Source organism: Sinocyclocheilus grahami, unplaced genomic scaffold, assembly GCF_001515645.1.
Source record: "Sinocyclocheilus grahami isolate Dianchi unplaced genomic scaffold, SAMN03320097.WGS_v1.1 scaffold262.1, whole genome shotgun sequence".
NCBI lineage: Eukaryota > Metazoa > Chordata > Actinopteri > Cypriniformes > Cyprinidae > Sinocyclocheilus > Sinocyclocheilus grahami.
In genome coordinates, this window is record NW_015505441.1 from 1,310,139 (window position 1) to 1,334,325 (window position 24,187).

Consider the following 24,187-nt stretch of genomic DNA (forward strand, 5'->3'; position numbering starts at 1 on the left):
GCAAAACTCCGCATTTGAACAGTCAATCGCAAATACTTAAATTGATAACAAAACATACTTACAGTCGCTGATTCAGAAGCGCCAGATTGTCATAGCAAAGTCGGAATTGACCCCTTTTTTATTTTTATTTTTATTTTTTTTTAGAAATGTGATTGTGAACAGCCAGCCTTGTACTCTTCTAGGTTAAAAAAACTGTCGTCCATAAAATGCGTTGGACAAATTCGAACATCTGGGTTGTGCTGTTCTGTTGTAAATAAATTAACCAATGATTCCCAATTGCATCTACGTCTGGAAGGCCAAATAAAGTGATTTTGCTTTCGCACTGAATCACACAGCATCTCCCTGACATGGCTGCATCAACACTACTGCTGTTCCTGAAACCACGCCTTCTTTCTTTGCGTGCACATTTGGGCAGCATTTTGCTAATATTTCCACATAGTGGCGTAGACATGTGGGGGCGTGTTAGAATGAGCCGTTTTAGGTAGGCGTGGTTGACTCTTAATTTTTATAAAGAATATCTTTTTGGATTTGATACTTTAGTCTTTGCAACTTTACAGATCTTCTTTTATGCACCAAGAGCTTGTAACACTTCAAAGAGAAAGGAAAACATGAAATCGCATCATATGACCCCTTTAAATATTCCGGTTACCTAATAGAACTTGAACAGTTCTGTTAATATATTTAAAAAATAAATATTTGGAAAAATACATCAAATTATTTAAAAAAAAAAGTTTTATTGGCACAGACTTTTGAAGGTAACTCTACCTTCTCCTTGTTATTGCCAGACCAATGCAATAAGTACACATCAGGTATGTTTAGACTGCTTGTTTGACAGTAAGTTGTTCAAGCGGTGGCATCTGCATTCACATTCTTGCGTAAAATATGTTTCTGGTCTAAGCCTCAAAGGTTTGTTTTGGTATTAGACAGAACTATTGCAGACTAAATCCAAATCATCTTCACTTTGGAGGTTTTGCATGATTGAATGATTTTACCATTCTAAAAATGGTCTTTCTCTTCCAGGACCCAGCAGGAATCTTTGAGCTGGTGGAGGTCGTGGGCAATGGCACCTACGGACAAGTGTACAAGGTAAGACCTATGCAGGGCGAGAGGAAGAGTGACAGCAGTGTTTCGTTAGGAGTAAATGTTATCCTATTGTTACTCCGCAATAATAGAAGGCTCCTCAAATGATAAATAAATCTCCCATTTATGCTCTTAGAAGAATCGAGTTATGAGCCATATGTGTTTGAAAGCGAGAGCGATGAAGGGTTCAGTGGGAGATGGATTAGAGATGCTGCTGTTGGTACATGAGTAACTGAGGACAGAAGTGGTTTAAAGCAGTTGTGTGCATGTTTACGTGAGGGCATGTGTGAGAATGTCATTGCACTCTCAGCGTGGTGCAATAACACACAGAGTAACTCAGATCACTGCAGCTGTGCTCAGACCTGTCAATACTCGTGTTGAGACGAAGACGCCTGGATGAGGGGCATGGGTGGCGCTAGGGAGGAACTAGCAGGTACTTCAGCACCCCCAAGAAAGACAAAAGCACCCCCATAGCACCCCCACAAATTTTTTCCTGGAATCAATTATATGCATGCTGTAGCCTATTGTATTTAATAAATAAGCTGATAATGAAAAAAGAAACAAAATAATAAAAAAATTGTGCATGCATAACTCGGGCAATGCAATAACAACGTGATTTGCAGCTGTCGCACTTTTCGTAATGCCATTATAGAATTTTATTTAAAAAATGGTGTGCTTCCTTGTTATTATATTGATTAATATAATAATATACTAAACCATCCTTTAATATATAGGCAGGCTAATTATAGCCTATTCCACGATCAAGCTTGCGCATAAAGTAGGGTGACCATATTTTAGTTTTCCAAAAAGAGGACAGTGGGTGAGGGGGGCTGTGGTGTGGTTGGTTGGTGGTTAAAGTAATGCCCAAATTAACGCAATGACCATATCCCAAATAACAAAACTCAAAATATGTAATTTCCATACCTAAAATACATATTCTACATGTACAGTCACTGTTATGCATATTGATCATAAACACAGCTAAAAAGCTTCCTACCAGTGGCCATCCTTCACAAAACTTAACATCTAGCACAGTTTTATCACAGAATGCAAAATGTTTCAATACAAGCATTTCAGTCAAATGTAATTTATGCAACATTTCAAACGGGGAAAATCAACCCATGGTAACAGTTTAAAAGTAGCCCAATTCCATTGAAAAAAAAAAAAACGTGGACTTGACAACCCTGCATCCAACACAAGCTGCAGGAGTCAGATTTGACTGATCACAGGTTGAGAGGAGAGATGACTGACAGATCATGCTGGAGGATTTGCTGCTCAACAGGTCCTGAGCTCACTGACAAATATCTGATCTTCCTTTACACAGAGTGCGCGTGATTGTGAGAGTGAACAGCGAGCGCTCATTCAAAAGAGATTTAAATACTCCGCATATTGATAGTGTCTCCCCGATGCGCGAAAATGATATGCTATATTAGAATGTTTGCGGGAGTGGGCGGGACTGGACACAAAAATCACGGGAGCGGGCGGTAATGGTCAGAAATTCAGCGGGAGCGGGATTAATAAATCAGTCCCTCGCAGGGCTCTAAAACAAAAACGCGCACAATGAATGGCGACTGAAGAAAGCAAAAGCCGAATCCCAGACATTTTGGACGATTTAGAAATTCCCGGCCAGACACAATTTTTTAGGTCCGAAAAGAGGACATGTCCAGGAAAAAGAGGACGTATGGTCACCCTACATCAGGGGTCACCAAACTCGGTCCTGGAGGGTCGGTGTCCTGCAGAGTTTAGCTTCAACTTGCCTAAACACACCTGCCTGAATGTTTCAAGTATACCTAGTAAGACCTTGATTAGCTGTTTCAGGTGTGTTTGATTAGGGTTGGTTATTAATAAACTAGTGCTTTCTGAGTCCGTGTCGACTGCAAAGATGAAGTTGCCGAATTCCGACGCTGACTCGCCATCTCCTCATGGACGTGTCTTTACTAGAAATGCACCTTTTCATACGGACTACATAATTAGAGAATATTACAAAATCGAGTGGGCGAGTTTTCCTTATATTTATTTTATTATTTATAAAAAAAAGAATAATAACCTGTTTTGGTTATATTTACTATTAATTGCCCAGCTCCCCCGGTCAATGATCTAGCACCCCCTCAGCACCTGCGTTCAAAATTCTCTGGCGCCGCCCCTGATGAGTGGAGGAAGCTGACAGAGGAAAAATGAATGAAGAACAGACTAAATGCAAATGAATTTCACTGTTTAAAGCTAAATTGTGTAATTTCCTCACTGCTAGTGTAACCAAACAGAATTGGAACAATAATGCTGCTTTCAAACAGATTTCCCCAAAGCTCTCCTCATTTCTTATTGGTCAGTTAAACAGATAGCCCTGCCCCAAACTCATTTAACAGTTTGAACCATTGGTTGATTTATTACATTTTTATTTATTTATTTTTTGATAAATCATTCTACAAATGACTTGCGTATAGTCTGCATATTAAGAGGGGAATGGTATCTAGAAACCATGTGACCATGTAGTGTGTAATAAGTCTTTATTCTTACAGTCTCGTGTAGTGATTTTAACCCTACATACCTCTGTAATTATTGCAATGTATGACATGAGCCTTCTTTAAAAAGTGTGTAGGGTGTAATTTATACTTCAGGCTCTATTGTTTGTAAAATGTGTTGTTTATGGGCTGTAGTGAGGCTATAGTTTATGTACTGTGTATAATGAGTGTGTACTGTAGGTTATACAGGATGTGGTGTATTAGTAGTTTATGGGTAGTAGTGAGATAGTGAAGTAGTCTATCCAGCTTAGATTTAGTGTAGTTTTAAATATGTAGTTTATAGACCGGTGTATACATTTATACACAGTGTGACATTTCTTAAAGTGCTATGTTTTACTACAGTAGTTTTGGATGATTAATTAATATAGTGTTAAATATACATAACGTACCTTTATTTGAACGTGTATAAAAATTTTCATCTGATGAAATTTGGGGAAGTTTTGTGCTTGGGGTCTGTCAGATATCTTAATATTATATCTTATATATTATGGGAATATTTTTGCTAACCAAGTCAGTATTTATTTGACGAAAAATACGGTAATCTTTTTAAATACTATTACAATGTATTATTTTTTTTCAATTTCTGTTTTATATTTTAATATATGTTATCACACAATCTTTTGGAAATCATAACATGCTGATTTGGTGTTCAAGAAACATGACTTATTATTGAAAACAGTTGCTGCTTAACATTTTTGTGCAAAACCTTACTGAAAATCTTTTTTTTTTCTTTGATTAGTAGAAACTAGGGGTGGAACGGTTCAACTTACTCACGGTTTGGTTTGCAGCACAGTTTCAGTACGGTTCGGTATGTGCCATGTTTAGGGAAAAACTATACTGTCAAATAAAAATAAAGAAAATAAGAATGATCTAACTACAAGCAACAGCACAAATAAATACAATAGAGTAAAGATACAAATAAAATAAACAGTGATTTTCTGTTTGTTTTTTTAGGTAGGTCTAACATTAGTTTTTAGGTACAGAAATTGAATAATGAAATGTAAAACATCACTGCATATTTGACTGTATAAATTAAAGATTAATCTTTATTAAAGGTACAAACGCTATTCAGTCAAGAGCAATGAGTGATTTGTTTGTTGTTGCTGTTTGATTAATACTAAGAAAGTGCTGTCACTTTAAGACACTGTAAGTACGTTCAGCCGGCTATGTCTGCTATAGGATACTTACCAAGATGGGCATTTTGACAATTTATGAGTGAATTTGTCCATTTAACCCTCTGAGGTCGATTAACGCGGATACGCGTTTTGAGGCATCTTCTCCTGATCACACCGAAAATAACTTAAATTACACTTTCAGTTTTGATCTTACAGATAAGAGCAATACATCAATCAAATCTGTAAAGGGTCTACTTTTATATGTATACACACATAATAACAACAGAACTTTGTGCATTTATAAAATAAAGAAAGCAAACAGGGTGTGCTGTCTGCCGCCTTGGTCTGCGTGATCTTTATTTAGAGATGCGTCATTAAAATGAACTGTAACTCAGCAAATACTCAACAAAGAGACATGAGAGCCCAAAACACCCTCAGACCCCAGAGGGTTAAACACAATACTTCAGAGAGAGCTTAAAGGGGTCATATGATTCTGCTAAAAAGAACATTGTTTTGTGTATTTGGTGTAATGAAATGTGTTTGTGCGGTTTAAGGTTAAAAAACATTATTTTCCACAATGTACATTATTGTTACTCCTCTATGAAGGTCTTGATTGGTCTACAGAGGTCTTGATTGAGTAACTTTCTGAAACGCGTCGATTTTTACAAAGCTCATCGTTCTGAAAAGCTAGGTGTGCTCTGATTGGCCAGCTATCCAGTGCGTTGTGATTGGCTGAATTCCTCAAGCGTGTGAAGGAAATGTTACACCCCTTACCATATTGTGATGCCCTGTCCGGCCGGAGCGACGAGACAAAAACATTAAAACCCATTATAAACGAGGCATTTGTTGCATCGAGAGAGCTTAAAGGGGTCATATGATTCTGCTAAAAAGAACATTGTTTTGTGTATTTGGTGTAATGAAATGTGTTTGTGCGGTTTAAGGTTAAAAAACATTATTTTCCACAATGTACATTATTGTTACTCCTCTATGAAGGTCTTGATTGGTCTACAGAGGTCTTGATTGAGTAACTTTCTGAAACGCGTCGATTTTTACAAAGCTCATCGTTCTGAAAAGCTAGGTGTGCTCTGATTGGCCAGCTATCCAGTGCGTTGTGATTGGCTGAATTCCTCAAGCGTGTGAAGGAAATGTTACACCCCTTACCATACTGTGATGCCCTGTCCGGCCGGAGCGACAAGACAAAAACATTAAAGGGGTCCTATTATGCTTTTTCACTTTTTCAACTTTAGTTAGTCTGTAATGTTGCTGTTTGAGCATAAAAGAGATCTGCGAAGTTACAAAGCTCAAAGTCCACTTCAAAAGTCGGAAAATATTTTATTTAACAGAAATTATTTTTCAAAAACTACAATGAACGACTCGTTTGGACTACAATATTTTCCGGGATTTGTGATATCTCAAATATCGACGACTGGGAGGAGACCTGGTTGAGCTGCACTAGAGAACGCAACGAGTGTTATCACTATGTCGGAGACAGACTAGCTTTCCCAAGGCAGACAAACTTAGAGTGCTTACAATCATCTGGGTTTATATTGCGCTCAAATTGATTTGATTTTGACGCAATATTTAACAAATATCGACGACTGGGAGGAGACCTGGTTGAGCTGCACTAGAGAACGCAATGAGTGTTATCACTATGTCGGAGACAGACTAGCTTTCCCAAGGCAGACAAACTTAGAGTGCTTACAATCATCTGGGTTTATATTGCGCTCAAATTGATTTGATTTTGACGCAATATTTACACTGAAGCTCGCAGGCGGCTATGGTAAGGGGCATGACATTTCCCGACCAGGTGCCGAGTGCTGCCAATCACAACACACACTGGCCCAGCTAACCAATCACAGCACATTTCGTATTTCAGAAGGTGGGCCTTCATTTGATACAGGATTTTAAATATTGCAGTGCTTATTATAAATGATTTATGTGTGCTTAGTTTAAAAAAATGATAGGAGAATATGATAGGGCTGCACGATTTGGGGAAAAAAAGTCTAATTGTGATTTTTCTGATTAAAATTTTGATTTGTGATTTAAAATGGGATTTTTACAACAAATAAAAAAAACAGCAAGGAAACTTCAAATATGCATCACAGAAGTAATAGAACTAATGACATTCCAGGAAATCCCTAATATGGACAATGGCATCCAGCTATCGCCAAGTGGTACTCACTACAGAGTCAAATGACTTCCAGCTCCTCCTCTCTGGACATCTAATGGGGTGGAGGAATAGAACTGTGGGTAGGGTTAAGGTGTGGTTGGATAATTTAGCTTTACTCAATGGGCACAAATTACATTTGCTGTTTCCCCTAGACGTCTAGCGAGGAGAGCTACACGTAAGCTAAACCCATTTACTCTGCAGTGAGCTATTGCTGTGATTGAATAAAAAGAATATAGAAACACTTGAAGTGATGACACATGAAAACCGTAAACACACAAGGTGACACTATGGTTTATCTGTGCTCTTCAAGTCATCTTGGGTATTTCCATAATAATAAATAGTAAATTTATAATCCAATGCTAATTTACATAGCCTTTATTACAGTTTAGAATATATTTACTGCCTCATTCTGTGATAAGAAGCCACATCAGATCAGAAAATGAACTTGATTGGTGTTGTGGAGTAAAATCATGTTATTAAATGTTCTCTTTTGTTGGACAGCAGGTTTATAAATGCTTCTTAAGTTGGGGAGGATGTTTGGCGTGTGTTGCTTTTTTAGATGCATATTATAAGCGGCTCAAACTCGCAGCGCATGCAGAGATGAGCAGATTCAATAATCACAACAAGCCAAATCGCGATTACAATTTGATTTTGATTAATCGTTCAGCCCTAGAAGACGGATCACAATTTCCTTTTCATGTCAGCTTTAACAATACACTTTACATATCTGACACATGACACTTAACTGCAGCCTTACTTGAGTTAATCTTTTAGTTTCATGTAATTACATGTAATGTCGCACAGCCAGTAAACACTGTCACTCTGCTCCTCAGGGTCTGTCTCACCTCCATACTCATAAAGTCATCCACAGAGACATCAAGGGACAGAATGTACTGCTTACAGAGAACGCAGAGGTTAAACTCGGTGAGTGAGATATTTGCTTGTCACACTAAGAAAAACAGAGTCTCTCATAAACTTTGTTTTTGGTTCAGGGCTGTCTGATACAGTGATGTTTGATTTGCATAGCTATTTTGTGTGTTTGAGTGTGTGTGTGTGTGTGTGTGTGTGTTGTCTAGCCTATATCCTGTCTGATTAGAGAACATGTTTTAACAACTAGAGCAAAGCACCGAAGCTCATTAATATAGGCCTGACACCATGACAAAAATATCTTCACACACCACAACCTGAGGGAGAGTGTGGCGGAAGTGGAAGAGTGTGTCTGCGTGTATGAGAGGGAAGGAATTAGCATAGATGAATATAAACATTTGGCCTGCGCAACAGGTTTCATAAGTCTGTTTGTAAGCACAAAGTGTCCTGTAATAATACAGACTCTGATTGCTTCCTCTTTTCTCGCTCTCTCTCTAGTGGACTTTGGGGTGAGCGCACAGCTGGATCGTACAGTCGGCAGAAGAAACACTTTTATTGGCACTCCATACTGGATGGCCCCAGAAGTCATTGCCTGTGATGAGAATCCTGACTCCACCTATGATTATAGGGTAAAATGAGATTCTAACTGTTGCTGTACGCCACTGTTCAAAAGTTTGGGGTTGGTCAGATTTTTTAAAAGAAGTCAAAACTTTTGAACGGTTGTGTACACCTGTGTGTGGGTCAATAAGCATTGTCAATTTTAATATATTGACATTTAAAGTAGGCCTAATATTAATTGCCATAAAAACCTTTTATATGTGATATTTAGCTTGGTCATTATTTAGTGAAGTGATACTCAATACAACACTTTTTTTTTCTCTCTGCTTGGTTTGAATGCGTGCCTTCACTCGGTTTCAATGAGTACAGAAGAGGAAATGGTTCCTCTATTGATGTGGAAACATTCTTTTGTTTTCCACTTTTAAGCTCATGATATGCATTAATGTTAATACAAAATAAACAGTGCATTGATTTATGTTAATGTTATTCTTTTTTTCTTTTTATTTGATACAAAATTGCAATTCTTCTATTGATTGCATGTGTTTGTGTTTATTTACTTATTTTTATATGTACAATAGCATATGTCTTTTTTATTTTTATTTTTTACAACAGAGTGATATCTGGTCTCTCGGAATCACCGCTATAGAGATGGCTGAAGGAGCACCTCGTAAGTACACCGTCTTTGTGTTTACTGATGCAGCCTCATATTTCAGTGTGGATCCAGGCCTTATTATGAACAAGAACATATACCTTATGTATATACTTTATATCAGTCCCTCGTACCGGCTGCATTACACTAACATTGAAGTCACCATTACAGCTCCTGCTTTTAAATTAATAATCAAAAAAGTGTTGAATATATGAGTTTGCCCTACCACCGTTACTGCTTTTACCATACTGTTCGCATACCTTGGTCTGAAATGCAAACGGAATGATATTTGTAAGCAGTGATAGCTATTTAAACACTGCTCAGCCAATCCAAATAGACAGCCAGAAATGAAGGCCCATTTACAGTAACTCTCAGTTAAAACTATATTAATGTTGAAAGTAATGGATGATAACTTTTCAGGATGTCAACTTATTTTTTATTATCCAACAACTCCTGGCAAAGCACGTACATGGCTTATGAGCAGGGGTGCACTGCACATAAGTGGTCCGCATGCACGATCAAAATAAAAAATGCGCTGTATAAATAAGTTCTGACAGCGAATTTGCATACCGACATGGTTGATCGCTGTTAATGCACAATTACCATTTTAGATCGACAAACTGTACTGTATAAGATTTCTATTCAAAAGCATAAATCTAGGCTACCCGCTGCTGTTTTCAAAGCACAATGCTAAACTGTGACAATTCATTCACTGACTCACGGCTCTTCAATCAGCAGCGCTAAACCCGAAACCGCATATATCTACTTGCCGGCAACCCGCCAAAAAAAAAAGCCTGCTGATTTAAGGTTGAAAATGATGAAAATTTATATAAAAAAAATAAGTATTAGTAAATATTAGCATTTTATTTTTAAGTTTACTATAACCATACTGTTCGCATACCTTGGTCTGAAATGCAAACGGAATGATATTTGTAAGCAGTGATAGCTATTTAAACACTGCTCAGCCAATCCAAATAGACAGCCAGAAATGAAGGCCCATTTACAGTAACTCTCAGTTAAAACTATATTAATGTTGAAAGTAATGGATGATAACTTTTCAGGATGTCAACTTATTTTTTATTATCCAACAACTCCTGGCAAAGCACGTACATGGCTTATGAGCAGGGGTGCACTGCACATAAGTGGTCCGCATGCACGATCAAAATAAAAAATGCGCTGTATAAATAAGTTCTGACAGCGAATTTGCATACCGACATGGTTGATCGCTGTTAATGCACAATTACCATTTTAGATCGACAAACTGTACTGTATAAGATTTCTATTCAAAAGCATAAATCTAGGCTACCCGCTGCTGTTTTCAAAGCACAATGCTAAACTGTGACAATTCATTCACTGACTCACGGCTCTTCAATCAGCAGCGCTAAACCCGAAACCGCATATATCTACTTGCCGGCAACCCGCCAAAAAAAAAAGCCTGCTGATTTAAGGTTGAAAATGATGAAAATTTATATAAAAAAAGAAGTAAATATTAGCATTTTATTTTTAAGTTTAATATAAAATAATTGTAATTGTATTTAATACTCCTTTTTATTTTACAGTATAGTATATTTTATAGTATTATCACACTTTATTATTTTGTTTATTATTTAATAAAAAAAATAACTAAATAAAGTGCAATAATATTATCACTATTATTAATTAATTTTTATAGTTATATTTAATGGGTCACACTATGTGCAGTGTGAGGGCCAAACCAAATCTCCAGGTTCTCTTATGAGAACCAGGCTGAAAAACTTATGTGCACCCCTGCTTATGAGGAAATATTTCTGTTTGTTATAAGTGTACAGTTGTCGTCTGCCATTTTAAATGCTCGAGCTCTTTAAAGTCGAATGAATTCTTGATTGGCTGTCAGTGTTTTTCTAACTCGCTGGCTGAAAAAAAAATTATGGAAGTGATTCCAATGGTATGCAAGAAAAATTTAATAAATTACTTTAATCATTTCATGTTTTACAAAGCAAGCAAACAAACGAACAATGATACTAAACCTCCCTCTTCCCCATTCCTTTTATGCCAGTTAAACAAAAGGCGTAATAATAAAAAAAAATATATATATTAAAAAGTAAAAAAATCAGTACCTAGTAGATTACTCAAATGTAAATCATCAATTTAAACAACATTTATTTTGTGATATTTTGCACTCCTGAAAAAGGAGATCAGAGGTGGAGGTCGATCTATGCTCCATTGTCATAACTTATGCAACACAACACTTAGTCATATTTTCTCTCTCACACATAAACAATCACCCGCTCACACGGACAGCGTGTAGCAGCGACCCAGTCACTGTTCTACTTGCGTTCATGAATTGTTGTCACCTCTTGAGTCAGTTAGTCTGATAATTGGACACATGGGTGAAAGAGTCTTTTATCAGCGTGTTTGATTGCTCTGCTCTTTCCTTCAGCGTTGTGTGACATGCATCCCATGCGAGCTTTGTTCCTTATCCCACGGAACCCTCCTCCTAAACTGAAGTCCAAGAAATGGTGAGGACACACTGTCTCAGCTGTTATTTTAAGATCAAGCTATATTTTCCTTCTTCCTTCCCTCCCTTTTTTCCCTTGTCTATATATACACGCACTGCATACTTATGATCGCTGCAATCCATATAGCTTCTCTTCTCATATGTAGTTTCCTTGTTTAATAATGTTTCTCAGACCGGACTTGCAGTGTTTGCTCTTACACCCACCTACATCTCCGCACATATAGAGTGCTTTGTATGACAAAAAATGCTTTCTCTTTCTTCATTCATTTCATGTTTTTTTTTTCTTTTTTTCTGGTGGCTGGTTGTAGTTGTCATATATTGGCATGCTGTGATTTAGTTTTCGGGTTGGAGTTATTTTAGTCCTTCTGGTCAGAGCCCTGCCCTTGAACAGCTGGCTATAAGAAGTAGAGATGGAGCATATGTTGGGCTGGGATTTAAAGGCAGCCATGTTTCAGTTTACTGCATTGTGTCTTGTTAGCAATGATGTGTAACACTCTGCTTCCTGACTGTTTAAAACAGCCATTTCTTTCTGTGTTTTCTGTTCGTATTTGTTTGTTAGATTTTTTTTCTTTAAAATTTGATATTGAAAGTTATATAATCAAGGAGGAGTTTTCTTGTTTTAAAATGCTTATTTCTATGTCAGGAAGAAATCTATTCTACACTGCTTAAAAGTAGAATTTTTTTGTTTTTTTTTAAGAAATGCTTTTATTCAGCACGGAGTGCATTAAATTGAAAGTGACAGTAACAATTATAATGTTACAAAAGATTTCTATTTCAAATAAATGTTGTTCTTTTGAACAGTTTTCAAAAATGTTAACCAACAACCGTTTTTATTATTGATAATATAAAGAGATGTCTCAAACACAAAACCACCGTATGTGACACTGAAGACTGGAGTAATGACTGATGAAAATTCAGCTTTGCCATCACATATATTCAAATATAAAATCATTATTTTAAATTGTAATACTATTTCACATTATTACTGTTTAAGAGCATAAGATACTTCTTTCAAAAGCATCAAAAAATCCCCAAACACACATGGTGTATTTATTTTTTCATTAAATGTGTTTTTAGCAAAACAAACAAGTTACTTTATTTACAAAAAGTTTTACAGTATTAATAATATAACGTTGTTATACAGTGCGTACAGTGTAAAATATTGCTTATTTATCAGTCATTTTCAGCTCCTTCTAACTGCAGCTTCCAAGAATGTCACAACGTATTTGCCCATTTTCAACAGCATTTCATCTGTTAGCTAGCTGACTTTACCTTTTTGATTAGTGACCTAGAAATCAGTAGAATTCACAGCAACAAGTATTTTATATATAACAGAAAACCCTGTGTTTTCGTGGCATAAAAAGAAATTGACTTTGTCAACGAGTGATGTAGTGTTAATGCAGCACTTACCCGATGGATCAAGTAGCTGTACCACCAACTGGCCTGAAAAGCTTTCGCATTGTAGGGCATTCCCTATTGCCCTTTACAACAGCATTCCATAATCGGGTTTTGTCTTGAATTTATTTTCCTGCTAATACATTCATTTCTTTCATGTTTTACTGTCTCTTTCAGGTCGAAGAAGTTCATTGACTTCATCGAGGGCTGTCTTGTGAAGTCATATCCGAGTCGTCCATCCACAGAGCAGCTACTGAAGCACTCGTTCATCAGAGACCAGCCCACTGAAAGACAAGTCCGCATCCAGCTCAAAGATCACATCGACCGCACACGCAAGAAACGCGGCGAAAAAGGTATGTTTATGTGTGTTGTTGCATGTCTTGACAAATGATTATAGACAAGAACAGTAGAGCTTTGTCAATCACAGAAACCCAAGACAGAATCTTTCTGTTCCACATTTTCTGATACAAGTGTTTAATAATTAATCCAGTTTTTGAATTAGTTTTGTTTTAAGAGTCAGGATAGATGCAGGTGCTCCTCTGCGACTATAGATGATTATGTATCCATCCATTTGCACGCCGGGGATCTGTGGTGGAACAGAATGTTGAATAAAGTTTGTTTACTTGCCTTTGCGCAGTGAGGTCACTAAAACTCCCATCCAATCAGAGGTGGACTTGGCTTGCAAAAGTGGTGCTTGCACATAACTGGCGTAGCTTAGAGTAAGTCGTGAGATCTGTGGTCAGTAGTGTAATCAAATAGCACAGTTGTGCTTGAATTATGTTTCTTTTTGGATATGAAGACCAAGGAACAGTTAAAAATGCATCCAGCCAGCAGCCTTCAGCAGTGTTATTAGAGCATATACAGTATCAGTTAAGGAAGAATGCAGAAGATTTAGACTCTAAAAGTGCTGCAGTCTACATAAACTGTGTTTAGCCATATTATATTAATGCCTAAAGCCTTTCTCATTATTTTCCTGCCCTCCTCTCCCTCTCTCTGCCTCTCTCTTTCTCATTTTGTCTTGATTCCTCTCAGAGGAGACCGAGTACGAGTACAGCGGTAGTGATGAAGAGGATGAGAACAGAGGAGATGAGAGAGAATCCAGGTAAACACGGCAGCATCTGTGTTTACACAACCATACATAGCACTACACAACGCTGCAGAAACGCCCCCAGATCATTTTAATTGCAATGTTATTGACATTTAGTATTCACTCACTAACTTGATGTCTGTAAATTTTATGATGTTCTCCTATCCCAGTTTAAAGATGGAAACTCTACATTAGTTTAACTTTAGGGTCTTGACTTAAACTACTTGATAATTCACCTGAAACTCGACTTGTTAGAAAACTTAGTAGAAAATTAACCTGTTAGATAAACTATTAGACTTGATTATACTAGGAGATAACTGACTTGCAACTTGACTTAAACTACTGAATAACTGACCTGAGACTGGACTGTTCGAAAATTAACCTGTTAGATAAGCTATTATACTTGATTATACTAGGAGATAACTGACTTAAAACTCGATTTGAACTACTAAATAACTGACCTGAGACTTCATCAAAATTGGTAATTTCACTTGAGATTAGATTCAAATTGGTAACTAAATTAGCTTGAAACTTCACTTAAACTAATAGATAACTGACTTAAGATGACTTAAACTTGTTGATAACTGTCTTGAGAATTAAACTAGTAGATAATTTGCCAGTGACTTAAATAGTTGATAACTTTGATAACTTACTACTACAAACTAGTAGATAACTAGCTTGAGACTTCACTTAAACTAGTAGATAACTGACATGTAGATGACTGATTTGAGACTTTAAGTGAACTAGTACATAACTTAATAGAAACTTTGCTTCAATGAAATTATCTTTTGATTAAAAAAAACGTATGAGAAAAGATTTGAGACTTGAGTTGGACTTGTCTGTACATGTCTGAATGAGTGAAGAATAGGTAAGCTTTTGTTTGTTTGAGGCGGGACTTTCCTGTTTGTCAAAACATGACTATTAATCTGCTATTTGGAAGTGAATTGTTATTTTTGTAATTGTGGGTAGAAGTTACTCTTTCACCCTTAATGAAATTGTTTAGGGAACTGTTTTATCTGCATAGATCATTGCTGTTAGTGTTCATCGTTTGTTTGATTACGTCATTAACTGAATTTTACCATACATTTCTGCCATATGTACATCAATTTGACATAGTCACCACTGACAAGCTACTACTAAATATATTGTAGAAACTTAATTTTCAGTAAAGCTGCTTTGCAACAAATGGTATCATTTAGCGCTATACAAATAAACTTGAATTGAATTTTTATTTTATTTTTTACTTTATTTCGTTGACCGGTACATTGTACATTAATAAAACATTCCTGTAAATGTACCAGAATTAGCCAAAGGCTATTTTACATCCGTAGCCCCTGGACAAGTCACCCTAAAATTAAATTTCATTAAAAATACATACTACAAAATTTTATAATTACATAGTTAAAATCATACAGTATTCTATTAAAAAACAATGAAATCAAATAAAAACAATGCAAACAAGATACAATCAATAATAGGATAGCTAGCAAATATAAAATTCTAGTGTTGACAAATCGGAGTGCTAATTAACCAATTCTTCTTCTGAACCCTAAATAAAGCATATGTGTCTAGATCTCTGATAGTTGTCGGAATAGTATTCCATTCTCGTGCAGCTTTGACAGAAAAAGCAGACTGACTAAAATTATTTCGTCTAAGCGGTATGATACAGTCTCCTCTTAATGCACCTCTTGTAGAACGATAATCAGTTGTTCTAATACTAACTAACTGACTAAGAGGGGGAGAAGATAAACCATAAATAATTTTATACATCAAGCATACATTTGCATACTTAACCATGTTTTCCCAATTTAACAAATTATATTTGTTCAGTATTAGACAATGATGATAATGTACCGATTTCTTTCAGAAGACTCTAATGGTTTTAGAGTCACTGAACTCGCCTGAGACCAGGTGGTTAAACAGTAAGTCATGTGAGAAATAACCATAGAATACATATACATCTTAGCTGCCTCTAATGACATATAATCTCTAATAAACTTAAAATTATAGAAATTAAACTTAACCTGCTTACAAACCTTTTTAACTTTAACTGCTCCCCGGGCGCCGCAGCATAAATGGCTGCCCACTGCTCCGGGTGTGTGTTCACGGTGTGTGTGTTCACTGCTGTGTGTGTGCACTAAGGATGGGTTAAATGCAGAGCACTAATTCCTAGTATGGGTCACCATACTTGGTCACATGTCACGTCACGTCACAACTTGAGCTTTAAATGTAAGTTTAGAATCAATCAGTATTCCCAGATATTTATATTGAGGCATTACCTGCAGCCTCACCCCTGACACGTAAACATCCGGCTCTTTAATAATACTGTTAGACTTAAAGAAAAACATACATACTGTCTGTATGTATGTTTTTTAATGTACTGTCAATTGAATTGACTAGATGGCTCCTTATTATTCAACATGGATCAATTCTTTAATGCACATGAGTACATGACACTTATGTACCTGAGAAAGAAATGAACGTACTGCAGTCCTTCTTGAAAACCACGGAACTTTGTCTTCACTGCCCAACCTCTACTCTAAACTCTGTTTATATCTGCTAACTCTTCTTGAATTGTTTATGTCTGTCTGAAGCTCCATTTTGAATGTTCCTGGTGAGTCGACGTTGCGGAGGGATTTCCTGCGGCTGCAGCAGGAGAATAAGGAGCGCTCAGAGGCCTTAAAGAGACAGCAGGCGCAGCTCGCTGCTCAGCGCAGAGACCCTGAGGAGCACAAACGCCAGCTGCTGCATGACCGACAGAAGCGGATAGAGGAGCAGAAAGAACAGAGGCGTCGCTTGGAGGAGGTATGCATCTTAGACGTGCACATTAAAGTTACTGAACGTGATCTCTTTTCTAACAGGAAATGATATGGGAAGAGTGCCAATCATGTAAGGTGCCAGTATAAACATACTGGCCAAATTTTATTTATTTTTTGTAAAGATTATTGTGATGGTTAACCAGAAATGATGCTCACTTCCTTTCCTTCGTCAACTCTTTCATTATAATGTAAATGAATAAATGACAAGGACTGTCGATCTCCAAAATGACTTAAATCTTGATCTATTCATCACTTCCAGAAGTGTAACGGTCCCAGTCTTTATTTGCTTTCATAATGTTTAAAAAAGTGGCCAGTATATTCTTGAAAGGTGTTACAGTTACTGAATGACATGAGGAGTAAATAATGGCACAGTTTTCATTGGTTGGTGATCTAATCATTGCGGTATTGTAGATTTTATCTCCTGTCCTAGAATATTCCATGATGTTTTAAAAAAACACATACTTCAGAGCCAGTTTTACAGCAGTGTTTGTTTGAACTGCTGAACATTTTTATCTTATCTAGAGCTGCTCTCTGTTCATTAGAATGAACAGAGGGAAGTATCTGTGGAATTTTGTGACATACATATAGGTAGATTTGAGAGAGACGAGCAAGTTAAATGAGTGAGAACTACTGTGCAAAGTCAAATTTTTAATTTAATTAGTTTGAGCGGTCATTGTCCCTGAACGTGAAAGGACACAATGGCTGATTAGCACTGCATTAGCTGAGTGAGACATGGGGTAAGGAATAGGCTACAGCACAAAGGAGTGTTTGTATTTGTTATGTACTAAGCATCATAAGCCATTATATTCATGTCTGCCTTTATACTCTAAGAGAGATTCTCAAAGTCAAGCCCCTTACAGCTTAAGCTAATTAAATCAAGTCCATGTGGGATCAAGACATGTTTGCTGGGGGCTACAGAATACAGCACTAAATTAACTATATATAGTAGGATACAAAAATCTGAGACCACATTGAAAATATGAGAAAAGTGGCTTTAACTACTATGTACTTACATAAAAATAAGTGCAATATACTTATTGTGTTCATATTGTATTGCAAAACACATGCTGCCATTGAGTTGGGATATGGGTAAGGTTAGGGACAGGTTTGGTGGTATGGGTAGGTTTAAGGGTGGGTTAAGGTGTAAGGGAGGGGTCAACAGTGTAACTATAAATGTAATTACAGAAAATAATTACAGATGTAATTACATGCAGGTATTTTTTTTAAATATAAGTACCATGAAAAAACATGTATTTACTGGATAAGTGCATTGTATCAAATTATTCATTTAAATGTAAGTACATAGTAGTTAAAGCTGCAGTCCGTAAGTTTTACCTCTTTGTCGCCATCTCTGTTTGAAAACCTGGAATTGCAGCTGTGTGCGGAATTATCTAGTTTGCGTGGGTTGTGAGTCGGCACGGCTCCAGCGCGGATGAATCTAATGTTCTGAAGAGTATGTGTGGCAGTCAGTCACCGCACCGGTGTGGCTATTTACTGTACTTCACAATCACAGATTCTATCCTACGTCTTGGAATATGACCCAAATAAGAATTTTCACCGTATATTGCCATCTGAACAAGTAAGTAACAAGTCTGCCACGTTTGTTCTGACCAACTGAGGAAAAAAACATTACCATAAATCTCGCTACCAATGGTGATTAAATCTAAAGATCGGTTAGCTCATATCACATCAAACCGTTCAAATTATTATTATTGTTATACTTTATTCTCAAATGATTAATGTTAACAACATCAGCATTGGTGACTATGAGTATAGTGTGTATTAGCGTGTAGATTTCAATTTCTGCACAGTCTAATCTAATTGTCATACTCTTCGAATTTCATGTTAAGAAATTCTTTTAACCCAAAAAGCAAAGTATGCTCCCTTCGAACTGGTTTTCTTTAAAATACAAATCTTTGTAATCCCAGGCTATCTGTAATCAGAAGCACGTTTATAACTGGAGTATAATTTAATTTCATTCACATGTGTTTCATAAACACACAATCCTTTATGGATTACAATCTGCCATCAAAATGATACATTTAATTATTCCAGCTGCTGCGAGAAAAGGCTATAAACCGCCACCTGCAGGATCCTCACATGCGATAGCCTAGTAGCCGGGACAATTTCTTTATGTTTACAGACGTGACGTAATGACGCAGTGCCATGCTCGAATTTCCCGCAAATTCTTACCAATACCACTCAAATTAGAAAACATTATTATAAGCCAACTGTTGTGAATCGGGCTAAAGTAAGGCGATAGTTTTGAACACTGCCAGGTTATGTACTTGCTCAAATATTGATTTTGGATCATTTTTAACCAAAAAAAAGTTACGGACTGCAGCTTTAAGGCTCCTTAATATAAAGTGGGACCATATTTTAGTTTAATAATACATTACCACAAAAAATTTGTGTAGTAATACTTTTATTTATATATGTATATGTTATTATATTATTTATAATATTTTTATTGTGTTAAATGCTGTTTTTTAACTTTCTATTAGATGAATTCTTTAAAAATTTATTTAAAAAAAAACAAGCACAAGTAATTTTAACAACAATAATAAGAAATGTTTGAGCATCAAATCATCATATTAGTATTACATTTCTGCAGGATCAAGTGACACTGAAGACTGGACTAATGGCTTCTGAAAATTCAGCTTTGATATCACAGGAATAAATTACATTTGAAAATATATTCAAGCGTTTTCAATTGTAATAATTTTTCACAATATTACTGGTTTGACGACTTTCAAAAATATTTAAAGGGTTAGTTTCTGACAATTCTGTCATTAATTATTCTCCCTTGTGTTGTTCCAAACCCATAAGACATTCGTTCATCTTCGAACACAATTTAAGATATTTTTGATGAAATATGACGGCTGTCTGACCCCTCCCATAGACCGCAAGGTAACTACGTGACGTCATCACGCTGTATCTGGGTCAGCGCTGCCACACGCTCGCGTCATGGTACTGTCGTAAATGCGCGTCCAAAGTGAGGCGTAGAGACAAAAATGTGGAATAAAGTCATTATTTTTGTTTTCTTTGCGCAAAAAAGTATTCTCGTAGCTTCATAACTTTACAGTTGAACCACTGATGTTACACGGACTGCTTTGTTGATCATCTTGGTACTTTTCTGGACCTTGAACGTGGTAGTTACCTTACTGTCTATGGCAGGGTCAGAGAGTCCTCAGATTTAAAAAAAAAAATATCTTAAATTGTGTTTGAAGATGAACAAAGGTTTTATGGGTTTGGAACAACACGAGGGTGAGTAATTAATGACAGAATTTTCATTTTTGGGTGAACTATCCCTTTAATAATCTTACATACTCCAAACTTTTAAACGGTAATTAATAATAATAATAATAATAATAATACTTAGTATGTTTGTGTCATTGATCTTCCATTGAAGCACATTGAATCTTCTTTGGACCTTCTCAAATAATCTTTAGAGAACATGATCATCAAGTTTTACATAAACATGAGGAGTTAATTGTTAGTCTAATTATGTAATTTGTAATTTAAACAAATGTATTTAAAAAAAACTTTTCACCAGTGGTCTCATGACATGGCGTTAAATCATAAATAAATAAATAACACACTGTATAGACCATCTACAGGTTGCCACCAGCACACAGCACCATCTAGCCACTAACCTACTGAACACAGCGCCGCAGTGCACTGACTCGCCAGTATCACTATATTCACCCTTTCTCACCATAACGGTGCCCAGTGTCTTAGTCACTTTCACTCTCCCTCATTTTAATCTTTTCTCTGGCTATGCTACTCGTTCTCTCCCCCTTAATTTCCCCTCTCAAAAGCATTAGATTTTTTATTTTTTTTTAGCAGCAGGAAGGCTCTTATTATTTCAGCCAAATATGTTAAAGTGACTCACTCTCTCTCTCTCTCTCGCTCTCTCTCTCTCTCACACGCACAGCAACAGAGGAAGGAGAGAGAGATGGTGCGGCAGCAACAGGATAAAGCTCCTCACCGGAGACTCGATGACATGAGACGAGATGAGGACAGGAGGATGGCAGAGAGAGAGCAGGTAACCAATCACAGCCAAAGAACTGCAGTCGGCCGGCCAATCGCGGCAGAGCGTGGGCATTCCACTCAGCACAGCTCTGGTCCTGGAATGTCTGTGGAGTGGTTGCCATGGCAGCAGGCTCTCAAACGCTGTGTGTGTGTGTGTGTGTGTGTGGGTGAGCCGTGTGCAGCCCTACATTCAATACAATTCAAACTGACAGAAACACAAAAGACCAATCGGCATGAATTAGTGCACAGTGTGCCACAGGACACACTCTTCAAAACGACCTCACATGTACATGCCTCACATCACACTTCCTTCAGTTGTCCTGCTTAAAACAACCGCATACGCAACACATTCCTCGGAGTGACAGGAACCACTTGTAAACACTCGCTGTGTGCCATTTTAAGATTATAAAGTGGTGTGATGTTACGGCTCTACCGCGGTAGGTGAATGAAGCACGTGGAACAAATCTCTTCACTCTGTGTCTTCAGCCATTTTAAAAAGCCCATCAGAAACACTTCTTTAAAATGTCTGCCTCTTTCTTCAGAGGCTGCACACATACAGGTGTATCTGTCCACTCCCTCAAATATCTTTTTATTCTATCCTTTTGAGTCTATTCTGATCCGTCTCTTCCTCCTCCTCCTCCACTGCTCCCCATTTCTCTCTCTCTATAGGAGTTTATAAGACATAAGTTGGAGGAAGAGCAGCGGCAGTTAGAGATACTGCAGCAGCAATTACTGCAGGAGCAGGCATTGCTAATGGTAACACACACCTTTCTTTCTCTTACCTCTGTTTCTTTGCTCTGGTCTTGTCAGTCCTCAGCCAGTTTTGACTCATGTTACGGGACTCCTAAATAGTGTTTTAATGATCAAACAACTGCTGGAATCAGAGTGGGGAATTTGGAACAGATTGTTTTTAAAGGGATAGTTCACCCAAAAATGAAAATTCTGTCATTCTAGCGCCATTTTAGAGAGTATCCACTGATACGTTTTCTACGTTTATTTACGCTTTGATTTGAATGAAAACAATGTATCCGTGTGGTGCGTCAGACACAGAACAGAATATGCTGTTTGCGTTCAGTGGATACTCTCCAAAATGGTGCTAGGGTGACGCAGATGAGACGAATTGTTGAATAAAGTCGTTATTTTTGTTTTCTTTGCGTACAAAAAGTATTCTCGTAGCTTCGTAAAATTACGGTTGAACCCCTGATGTCACATGGATTATTTTACCGATCTCCTTGCTACGTTTCTGGACGTTGATCATATTAATTACATTGCTGTCTATGGTAGGGTCAGAAAGCTCTCGGAATGCATCAAAAAATATATTAATTTGTGTTCCGAAGATGAACGAAGGTCTTACGGGTTTTGATCGACATGGGGGCGAGTAATTAATTTTCATTTTTGGGTGAACTATCCCTTTAAATGTTTTGGAACAGGAGTCTTCAATTATTTTAAGAAAATATGCATTGAAGGAAAATACAGTACAGGTGCATCTCAATAAATTAGAATGTCGTGGAGAAGTTTATTTATTTCAGTAATTCAACTCAAATTGTGAAACTCGTGTATTAAATAAATTCAATGCACACAGACTGAAGTAGTTTAAGTCTTTGGTTCTTTTAATTGTGATGATTTTTGCTCACATTTAACAAAATATTTTTTATTGGTCTTATGAAGTATTCTAATTTGTTGATAGTGAATTGGTGGGTTTTTGTTAAATGTGAGCCAAAATCATCACAATTAAAAGAACCAAAGACTTAAACTACTTCAGTCTGTGTGCATTGAATTTATTTAATACACGAGTTTCACAATTTGAGTTGAATTACTGAAATAAATTAACTTTTCCACGACATTCTAATTTATTGAGATGCACCTGTATTAAGTTAAAGTTAACTAAAGTTAAAAAGCTAAAGCTAAGAAGCCCAAGTTCAGCTAAATGTTTTATTGACCCTCCCAAATTAAAATAAAGCAATAAGTAAACTTAAAATGTATATGTATATTCAAGTAGTATATGACCTTGTAAATAATTATTTAACTATGTTAATGACTTTGCAATGAAAGCGTTAAAATAAATTATGGAAGTACATTTAAGTTCAGTATGGTACTGAACATGCTACCGTATAAATATGTGTCCTGAAAACATTTTTTCAGGATTCTTGAGTAGAAAGTTCAAAATTACAGATTTTTTTTTTAAACTGAAATCTTTTGTGACATTTATAAATGTCTTTACTTTCAGTCAAATGCATTTTTGCTCATATATATATATATATATATATATATATATATAAAAAGAAACCTACAGGTTCAACCTTCTGGGGTCTGAGGGGATCTTTGGGCCTTGGAGAAGTATAAACTTGATTTAGACCTCTGTTCTAAAGCAGATGAACCTTTACTAAAGTGAAACTCATCAAACTTGGCTCATTTATGTGTCAAAACCCTGTGCGTGTTTTAGTCAATGTATCATGAAGGGTTGATTTGATCGTTTATATTGCTTGGATTGGTTTCATTTTAAATTTGCAGTTTAATTGGGGATACGGTCAAAATATCAATATGCAACAACATAACATAATTACACACAATAATTACATCTCTGTGTACCCAATACACTACGTCTATTTTACAAATTGTTCAATTGCTTTAAATCTTTGAGGAAAGAATTGTACAGTACAGCTAAGGAAATGTTTTTCTTTCTTTGTTCAGTTTAACAGTAAACGCTTTGTACTGTGTAAAACTCAAATAATCATGTTCTGTGTGTCATTATTCATTAATTCATAATTATTTCATTTGCATGTTGGGAAGGGGCATATGTTTGTGTGTGTGTGTGTGTGTGTGTGAGACAGTGTGCTGTGCTATGTAACAGTTTTTTTTTGTGCCTGCAATTCCAGTAGTCACATTTTGCCAGTTAAAAAGGTATTCATTGTTTGTTCATATGTGTGTAGGAGTATAAGCGTAAACAGCTGGAGGAGCAGAGACAGTCAGAAAGACTTCAGAGACAGCTGCAGCAGGAGCACGCATACCTCGTCTCACTGCAGCAGCAACAGCAGCAACAAGACAAGAAACCACAGATGTACCACTACAGCAAGAACCTAGAGAACAACAAACCAACCTGGGCTAGAGAGGTACACTTGCAACCTGCTGAGGACAGTAGCTCTCTGAACTGAACTGTCAGAATATAAACTCTTATGTTTGGTTTCTCAGGTTGAGGAGCGCAGTAAACTGAACAGACAGGGCTCTCCTAAAATCTGCACTACAGTGTCTGACACCAATATCCAGTCCCGGTCAGAATCAATCAGCCAATCAGGAGCTGCACAGACCCCACCTATGCAGAGACCTGTGGAACCACAGGGTGGGCAGGGAAAGGTGTGCAACCTGTCTTTTTTCCCCCCCTTTGTAAATCAGTAAAAT

The 24,187-nt window shown here is 36.8% G+C and overlaps 1 protein-coding gene across 1 annotated transcript in view; it reads left to right on the forward strand.

Annotated features, from left to right (window-relative positions):
* The window catches only part of LOC107599220 (misshapen-like kinase 1), a 50,260-nt gene that overhangs the window by 6,766 nt on the left and 19,307 nt on the right, over nucleotides 1–24,187 (forward strand). The window contains exons 2-12 of the mRNA XM_016290754.1: nucleotides 1,021–1,086; nucleotides 7,718–7,808; nucleotides 8,250–8,380; nucleotides 8,922–8,976; nucleotides 11,378–11,456; nucleotides 13,028–13,203; nucleotides 13,883–13,952; nucleotides 16,532–16,742; nucleotides 20,694–20,804; nucleotides 23,722–23,901; nucleotides 23,981–24,142. Coding sequence (XP_016146240.1) covers nucleotides 1,021–1,086; nucleotides 7,718–7,808; nucleotides 8,250–8,380; nucleotides 8,922–8,976; nucleotides 11,378–11,456; nucleotides 13,028–13,203; nucleotides 13,883–13,952; nucleotides 16,532–16,742; nucleotides 20,694–20,804; nucleotides 23,722–23,901; nucleotides 23,981–24,142 — 1,332 coding nt within the window. The remainder of the gene's footprint in view (nucleotides 1–1,020; nucleotides 1,087–7,717; nucleotides 7,809–8,249; nucleotides 8,381–8,921; nucleotides 8,977–11,377; nucleotides 11,457–13,027; nucleotides 13,204–13,882; nucleotides 13,953–16,531; nucleotides 16,743–20,693; nucleotides 20,805–23,721; nucleotides 23,902–23,980; nucleotides 24,143–24,187) is intronic.